Here is a 9,180-nt window from a genome sequence, read left to right as displayed (position 1 = left end):
AAAACTTACAACAAGAAATCTCTCATTTCTCATGAAGCAAGTTGTATATATTGCAGCCCTTAACCCTGCAGTATTTTAATGTTTATTTTTTCTGTTTCCAAAATATAAAGGAATACCTTTCCCCTCCTATAGATCAAAGGATAGCAATTCATGTCAAAAAGTTTAATATTGGGCTGGGGAGATGGTTGAATAGATAAAACACTTGCTGTGTATGCATAAGTACCTAAGTTCAAATTACCAGAAAACATGTAAAGTTGGATGCTGTAGTGGGCATCTGTAATCCCAGAGTACAGAAAGAAGAGAGGCAGAGGCAGGAGAATCTTCTGGAAGCTCACAGACCAGCTATCTTGGTGAACACAGCAATGAATGATAGATCCTGCCTCAAACAACGTGGAAGGTCAAAGGTCAGGACCAAGACTTAAAATTATCCTTTGACCTCTACATGTATGCTGTGGCACACACATGGCAGCATTCGCATACATGAATGTACACATGCATATTTTAACATTAATGCAGTACCTTTATGGAATTTATATTTTTCATTTTTATCAGTTAACCCTATGATAATCTCTACATTTTTTAAAAATTTTTATTAACATTTTCCATGATTATAAAATATATCCCATGGTAATTCCCTCCCTCCCCACCCCCACACTTTCCCATTTGAAATTCCATTCTCCATCATATTACCTCCCCATTACAATCATTGTAATTACATATATACAATATCAACCTATTAAGTATCCTCCTCCCTTTCTTTCTCCACCCTTTATGTCTCCTTTTCAACTTACTGGCCTCTGCTACTAAGTATTTTCATTCTCACGCAGAAGCCCAGTCATCTGTAGCTAGGATCCACATATGAGAGAGAACATGTGGCGCTTGGCTTTCTGGGCCTGGGTTACCTCACTTAGTATAATACTTTCCACGTCCATCCATTTTTCTGCAAATTTCATAACTTCATTTTTCTTTACCGCTGAGTAGAACTCCATTGTATAAATGTGCCACATCTTCATTATCCACTCATCTGTTGAGGGACATCTAGGCTGGTTCCATTTCCCAGCTATTATAAATTGAGCAGCAATAAACATGGTTGAGCATGTACTTCTAAGGAAATGAGATGAGTCCTTTGGATATATGCCTAGGAGTGCTATAGCTGGGTTCTACATTTTTTCCCCTCAGGTGAAGGATCCAATATAGAATAATGCATATTTTGTTGTCATGTCTCCTAATATTCTTTAATTTGCAATATACTTTATGGACTTTCATATTAAATTTAGCTTATTCTTCATCATAAATTTGGGGTATACAGTACAGGTAAGAATGCTATATAAATGCCACTGTGTTCTTAGGGTATCATCTCTGGAGTCACACAGTGTCAGAATTTTTTAAGGACTAGGTTTTCAGTACCAGGCATACATTCCCTCCTATGGAGTGACCCTCAAGTTCAATCAGAGAGCAGTTGTTTCCTCCATCACAGAAATACCATCATGATACCAGTTGGGATGTTTTCTCTGGCTGACCAGCTATGTAGCTCCAGACACATGTGCCACCTTGTGTAACTGGCTTATGTGGGTCCTGAGAAATAGAACCTGGGTCCTTTGGCTTTGCAGGAAAGTGCTTTAACCACTAAGCAATCTCTCCAGCCCCACTTTTTAAAATTTTGATGAACTGGTCGAGGTGTTGTTCAATTCTGTACTATGTAGTTACAAGTTTATCCTTTGTAGCTCACAGGCAATTGAAGTCCATGCAAATATCAACACTTCCTTGTACAATTAGCATCAATCCTATTGCCAATTCTTGTTGGGAGCAATCTTTCCTTTAAAGGTTTCATAATGCTGTTTTCCCAACTCCAGAATTTTGAGGACTCTTTTATAGACTATGAAAGGGGCTTCTTGGCAAGACATACTTTTTAGCCTAGAATATATTTCAATGCTGCTGAAATGGTGTCCTCTTTTCCCATCTCCAGCAGGGACTGCATACACTGCTTGCTTTCAAAGTGTTACTTTCTTCAAGCAAGCTCTCCAGATGCCATGTCTTCCTGATGTGAAATTTGATCTGTTAGGACCTATGTCTCAATCTTTACTTCAGATAAACAATCATTTACTCTCATAAGCAGTGATTCTGAGTTTTGGGGACAGTTCACTTATTTGTTTCGATAGTTAACAAGGATCTAAGTACTTATAATTGCCATGCACTGTAGTAAATTCTGGGCAAAGTGGTGAAAATGGTGGACATGGAGGCTATTATCAAGTCAATCATCAAAGTCCAGTGGGAAATGCAGACATTGAGCACATAATAATAGACTAAATTTGACAAATGCAACATGTAGATATTGCCTTCTGAGCATGCCTAAGCAGAACTTGAGGCCAGGGGTAGCTCTTACAGAAGAAATGAAAGTAAGGATGAGTTGAAATGATCTCCCTGCAAGAGGGTAGCACTGTGGTAGCAACAAGCGAATCCATTAAAAAACATTATGCCCTTTGCTTTCCGTGGCTAGGAGTGGGGGCAAGAGAAGTTTGGGCTCATGATGTGAATGAGAAGGCTTACCAAGCTATGGAAAGCCTTTCAAGCCTTGACAAAGATTCTGGTTTTTGTCCTAAGAGCCCAAAGGCAATGTCTGAGGGATTTTTATAGCATAAGAATGAAAAATTGGGGGCTTTGGGGAGCGCGGGCTCGAGAGCCGCGAGGAGTAGAGCCGGAAGCGGCGGAGCGGCGGCGATGGAGGCCGCTGCGGAGAAGGATGCTCAGGTGATGGGGTGGCGGAGCCGCACACTCTAGGCCGCGCACCGCCTCCTTTCTCTCCTTGCTCATACGTCCTCCTCGGCCTGCCGGTCCCCCTGCCTGCCCGTAGACCCCCTTTGTTACCCGGACTCCACTGTGTCCAAAGCCCTCGGAGCTGAGTTTGCGTGGGACTTCTGAACTCAGACCCAGCTCGCGGCCACGCCTGAGCTGTCCGCGGCACTGTTTGGTACAGCTGGTGTCTCGTTCCATGTGGCTGCATGGTTGAAAAAGATCTTTGGCGAACATCCCATTCCACGATACGAAGTGAACCCACGGACGACAGAAATTTTGTATCACCTTTCAGAACGCAACAGGGTTCGGGACAGAGATATCTGTTTGGTGATAGAGGACTTGAAACAGAAAGCAAGTGAATATGAATCAGAAGCCAAGCATCTGCAAGATTTTCTCATGGAGAGTGTGAACTTTTCCCCTGCCAATCTGTCTAACACTGGTTCCAGATATCTGAACGCTTTTGTTGACAGTGCACTGACCCTGGAAACGAAGAATACTTCACTGGCAAGCCTCATGCCTGCAGTGAATGACTTGACTTCCGATCTTTTTCGTACCAAATCCAACAGTGAAGAAATCAAGCTCGAGTTGGGAAAACTTGAAAAAAATCTGACTGCAGCATTAGTATTAGAAAAATGTCTACGAGAAGATCTCAAGAAAGCAGAGCTGCATCTGTCTGCTGAAAAGGCCAAAGCTGACAACCGTCTTCAGAACAAGGACTTCCTAAAAGCAAAGTCAGAGGAGTTCCGATTCGGAATCAAAGCTGTGGAGGAGCAGCTCTCAGCTAGAGGCATGGATGCTTCTCTTTCTCATCAGTCACTAGTGGCCCTCTCAGAGAAACTGGCAGAGCTAAAACAACAGACAATACCTCTGAAGAAAAAATTGGAATCTTACTTAGATTTAATGCCTAATCCATCTCTTGCTCAAGTGAAAATTGAAGAAGCAAAGAGAGAATTGGATGCCATTGATGCTGAACTTACCAAGAAAGTAAACATGATGGAACTGTGACTAGAACCAAAGCACACCCTGTTCCCTAACAGAAAACTGAGTAGGACTTTAAATATTTTTTGTTTTGTTTCATTTTGAGGCAGTGTCTCACTGTAGTCCACACTGACATGGAACTCATTCAGTAGCCCAGGCTGATCTTGAACTGATCTTCTCATGTCAGTCTCCTGAGTTCTGGGATTACAGGTATAAGCCACTATGCCCAGGTTTAAGCACTTTTTTTTTTTCCTTTTGACATTCCTTAATATAATTGCTAGGCTCTGGCGAGATAGTTTGGTAGATAAAGTGTTTGCCTCAAAAGCATGAAGTCCTAAATTTAATTCTCAGTACCCACATAAATCTGGGCATGGTAGCACAGCTCTCTGGGCATCCAGTCTAGCTTAAGTGAGGAGTTCTGGGTCAGTGAAAAAGCCTGTCTCAGAAGAGATGGACCATGTACCTGAGGGTCACACCCAGGGTTGTCTTCAGGTCTCCCCAGACATCTGCACACACATGGACACCCACACATAAAAACATACACATATGTACATGCAAAAGTAAAACAGCTGTGTTCATAGATGAGATAATATCTCTGTTGGTAAAATAATAGTTTCTGGTTATGTATTAACATTTTTGTGCTTAAATATAGTTTTCATATAAAAAAAAGAATGAAAAATTGCATCTGTTAATTGAAAAGTTCATTCTGGCTGTTGTATGGGAATGGGATTTAGATGATGGGGAGAGTATGAGAAGGGAGTTGTTTGATCATTTAGGAGGCCCTAGGGAAGTCCAGGTAGATGCTGATGGTGGCCTGGCTAGGGTGGCTGTGGAAAGGATTTAAAAGGTTTTGATCCACCTGACTTGCCATCTCTCAATAACCATTGTTAGGGTTTAAGTGATAAATTTTTCACAGAGGCTCATGTATGCAAAGACTTGATCCACATTTGGTGGCTCTATTCTGGGGAGGCTGTAGAACTCTTGGGTGGTAGTGCTTAGTTGGAAGAAGTGGGTCACTGAAGAGCAAGCCTTGAGGTTATTTATAGCCAAGCTCCTGGTTTTTATTCCTTCTCTGCTTCCTGATCCATGAAGATGTCAAGAGTCTAGCTGCACACTTCCTCCCCCACACAGCCACCTGCCACCATGCCCTCCTCACCTTGATGGATTGAACCTCTAAAGCTCTGAGTCAAAATAACTCCTTCCTTCCTGAAATTGATTTTGTCAAGTATTCTGTCACAGCAGTGAAAGAAGTGCGTAACCTAGGCATCATGGACACTTTATGAAGCTTGAATTATTGAGAATCATAGTCACTCTGTTTAGACACAATAGAGTGCCCCATTAGAGAAAGCAAGCTCCTGATCTAGCTGGGAAACACATGTAGAGTACTTGTGAAAGAAACTTACTCTTATCTACAAAAAATAGCCAGCCATGGACCATCTCAGTGGTTATTAAAGAGTTAAATTTGTTGGATAATATCTCACTTGTTTCTTTCTACTTTTACACAAGGAAATGATTCTATTACCAAGTATTGTACAATTTAATTTGATTTGCATAATTATTTTCTCTTCAAAAGCATTATGGGCTTGGCCAAGTTTTGCTCCTAGACAATGCAGAATTGTAGTGGAATCTTCTCCCCCAACCCAACATTCTTTGCTTTGACTGCAGTTTTTATAGCATATGGCATGTCCCCATTAACTTTTATTAGATCCATAATTTTTTTTATTAACATTGAGTAATAACTGTTTTGTGTGGTATCACTCTTCCGAAGAGTCCTCGATTAGTAGTCCATGATAACAGTTGCTAAATTGAAGTTTCTTCTGCCAGCATTTTATCCACAGTAAATCTCACCCTTCTAACTTGTCCTGCTTGAAAAGCCATGAAATATCCAGACATTATCAGAAAAATGACCACAGCCAAAGTGTTCTGAATGAGGCTGGAAATTGAGCCCTGGTCTATTTGAATCAAGATGTTTCATTGATATAGGCTGTGAGTGGGACTTCCCTCAACCCTAAGTGAGTACACCTCTCTAGGGAAGTTACTGCATGACCTGTGTTGACATTGGGACTGAGTCTGATAGAGGAAAAGAGCTCTTTTACCATAGCAGTCGTGGTTGGTTTTCTTCCTTGTGTCTTCCAATGTGTGTCAAGTAGACACCCAGCCCAGAGTAGAAAGGGAAGAAGAATGGGGTTGACTGTAATGAGGTTCATGTTGTTTGGTTAAAAGACTCTTACCTTGAATTTCTAGTGATGTTTCTGTAATCTAAAAGACATAATTTTAGTCTATGTAGTATTAATTTAATTCAATCTAATCCAATTCAATTTTAGAGTCAATTCTTGATATTTCCTCTTTTGTGGGCAGACAAAATGCCTATATTCATTTTGACTAGTTAGACTTCAAGTCACAGAATACCCAAAACTTCTTACATCTAAATAAATAGCAGAGGCAAAGAAGTCAGGGCTCATAGAGCATGCCTGAAAGTAGTCAGGAGACTACTCTATCTTGCTCTTGTGACATCCTCAATAGGTGTCTTTCAGTTCATGAATCAACCCTGGCCTGCGATTCAGCCCTCGTGTCTGTATTCTAACAGGAAGGAAGGAAGGGTAGCTAACAACCATGCCTCCTTCCTGTGAGAATGTTTCCAAGAAGTTACTTGGGATCCTTCTACTTAATCCCAAATTCAGTCATATGGTCACATGTACCTTCAGAGGAAACTGGAGACACATTATTATTCTAGGAGGCTGATGCTGAGCTGAATTTTTAGTATTCTATAACTAAGGAAGAATAGAAAATACATATGGGAGGCATCTAATAAGTTCCAACACAGAGGCGCACACTGTTGTTTCTAGGTTTCTTCTAAAGACACATTTGTTCTTGAAAGCTCATATGACAAAATTTAAAAAGAGATGTTTCAGCTGGGTGTGGTGGTGCACACCTTTAATCCAAGCACTTGGGAGGCAGAGGTAGGTGGATTGCTATGAGTTTTAGGCCACCATGAGAATACAGAGTGAATTTCATGTCAGCCTGGGCTAGAGTGAAAAGAACCAAAAAAAAAAAAAAAAAAAAAAAAAAGATGTTTCACTTTCTTAGAAAAATGAAGTTCAAGGCTCAAACTCAAAAGTCTAAGGGCCAATGGGTGGGAATCCTTCTGTTATGTATGTAGCTGGGAACTTTGAGAAATACTGAAGTATCTACTACTTGAAGTTGAAAATAATTATCCACCCATGCATCCATCCATACTGTCAGCACATTCACTGAGTATCTCTTATATGCCCGATGCTGTATTCATACTAAGCACTTTGAAATCAGTTTATTGGTCCTCATACTCAAGAGACTTGTGATCTGGTAGACAGGACAATGGTAGATAAATTATGAAGTTCAGGTGATAATGGCTGCACTATAAATAACTGATCAGGGGCTAGGGTGATGGTTCAGTAGATAAAGCACTTCTGTTCAAGTACAAGTATCTGAGTTCAGATTCCCAGAGCCCACATAAAAAGCCAGACACTGTAGTACAAACGTCTGTAATTCCATCATGCCTATGGTGAAGAGGGAGTCAAAGAAGAGAGAATCTGCTGGAAACTCTAAGAGTAGCTAGCTTGCCTAAGGAAGTGGTGAACAATAAAACTCTGACTCAAATGACATCATAATGCCTACCTGAAAGTTGTCCTCTGACCTCAACAAGCACACCATGGAACACACACCTGCACTCACATACCACACACACAAATAATTGATCATTTATTTGCTTATTCCACAAAGACTCATTGAATGCCTACTATGTCATGGGTGTTCATGTAGGTACAAAAGTGAATGGTCAGTTTCTTTGCTAGGAAAGTTGAAATGCAGACTGATGAAAGGATCTAATGGAGGTGTGGATAAGTACAGTGGGAGAAAAGGAGGCAAACTTACATCTGCCTGGCTAAGTTAGGAAACACCTCCTGCAGGGTATAACCCTTCCACCAAAACCATGAAGGAGGAGTAGCACTTTTCCAGTGCATCCTTGTGCTTCCTTCCTTTACAGGACAACATTGGCTCATTAAGCATTGAAAGAATTAACCTCTTTCTTTTATGACCATATGTAATTTAACATGTCATGGTAGCTGAAATTTGCCAACAACCCATGGTGGAACCTTTTGAATTAATTCTCTCAGTTGGATGCACACAAGTATTTACTTGGTAATATTTCTTGTGAGAGGGGTAATAGGAGATATTTATGATTTTCCTTGGTGTTAAGCAAAGTTGGAATGGGAGTATTGTAAACATATGTTTGTTCTGGAGGGCCTGACAAATGCATTTCAACCATGGCAATGCATGGGAAAACCAAAAGCGATTGTATCTCAAATGAAATGAAGAGTCTGACAAAATACATCCTATCGGTGGAATGAAATTAGATATCTGTCAAAATGCATTTGTCTTTTCAATAACCATCCATATGTTTTATGTTTTGGTATAAATAGACATTCATCAGTTTATCACAATAGCGTTGTCAGAGACCTGACAATTTGAAACAGAATTTTAAATATCTTTCTAGAGTAATAACCTAAGAAGACTTTTGGGGGTTGTTTTACTTCTTTCTTTCTTTCTTTCTTTTTTTTTTTTGATTTTCTTTGGCTCCCTTCAAGAGTCCATAGTTTATAACTAAAAAGAAGTGAAACATCTATTTAAAATTAATCCAATAATACTGTATTCCTGCTTGTAATACGTTCCTTGCACAGCATTTTTTTTAAACCTCAGACTTTGTTTCTTCAGGTGTGGTCTGGGGTCTGTGACTATTGGTTACCTGAGATATAGACTCTCTGGCTCCCTTACTGCTGAGGTGAGTAGCCTTGGGTCAAGCCAAAAAGGGGGTTGGGGGAGTCATGTTGCAAGCTTTTTATTACCATGTCCAGGCCACCATCCTTCCCAGTTTATCTGGGATGTGGGCTATAGACATAAATATGAGTTCTGAGGAGGCTATCCAGAGAGCTGGTGAGCCTGTATGCCTCAGCAGTGGGCATTTCAGTCTGACTGTTTCTGGGCAGGGAACTTGCTCCTAAAACAATTTCTATCTTGTCAAACATTTTGTCCAATGAAGAAAATTAATATGATAACTTTGCAGGCAAAGGCACATTTTTGACCAAAGCCCAACAGGATGCATTTAAATAAATCCCGGAATTAATGCCCTGATTAGCATTAGAATTTGTCAAGGACATACAAATTCATTATAAAAATATGGTTTAAGAGTCAAGCCAGCCAAAGCTCCCCTGAAGGAAGAACAATGTGGAATTTCAATCAGTTTTTTATATTTTATTTTTTTACTTATTTGACAGAGGAGCAGACAGAGAAAGGACAGAGTGAGTAAGAGAGAATAGGTGTGCCAGGATACTAGCCACTGCAAACTCCAGATGTGTGTGCCATTGTGCATTTGGC

At 40.4% G+C, this 9,180-nt stretch overlaps 1 protein-coding gene across 1 annotated transcript; it reads left to right on the top strand.

Moving 5' to 3' along the window:
* The first annotated feature begins 2,718 nt into the window (after positions 1–2,718).
* LOC101600376 (HAUS augmin-like complex subunit 1) lies at positions 2,719–3,910 on the top strand. Its single transcript, XM_045146077.1, has 2 exons — positions 2,719–2,748; positions 2,926–3,910. The coding sequence occupies exons 1-2, from the start codon at positions 2,719–2,721 to the stop codon at positions 3,796–3,798; spliced, it is 903 nt and encodes a 300-aa protein (XP_045002012.1). The 3' UTR covers positions 3,799–3,910.
* Positions 3,911–9,180: the final 5,270 nt, after the last annotated feature.

The sequence above is a fragment of the Jaculus jaculus genome, chromosome 3, assembly GCF_020740685.1.
Source record: "Jaculus jaculus isolate mJacJac1 chromosome 3, mJacJac1.mat.Y.cur, whole genome shotgun sequence".
Lineage (NCBI taxonomy): Eukaryota > Metazoa > Chordata > Mammalia > Rodentia > Dipodidae > Jaculus > Jaculus jaculus.
This window is presented reverse-complemented; position numbering and strand designations above follow the sequence as displayed.

Excerpts from the sequence above, each read along its gene's own strand:
- LOC101600376 (XM_045146077.1), top strand. The coding sequence starts at position 2,719 with ATGGAGGCCGCTGCGGAGAAGGATGCTCAG. Across the intron at positions 2,749-2,925 it reads CTGCGGAGAAGGATGCTCAG|ACCCAGCTCGCGGCCACGCC; the intron begins GTGATGGGGTGG and ends TTCTGAACTCAG.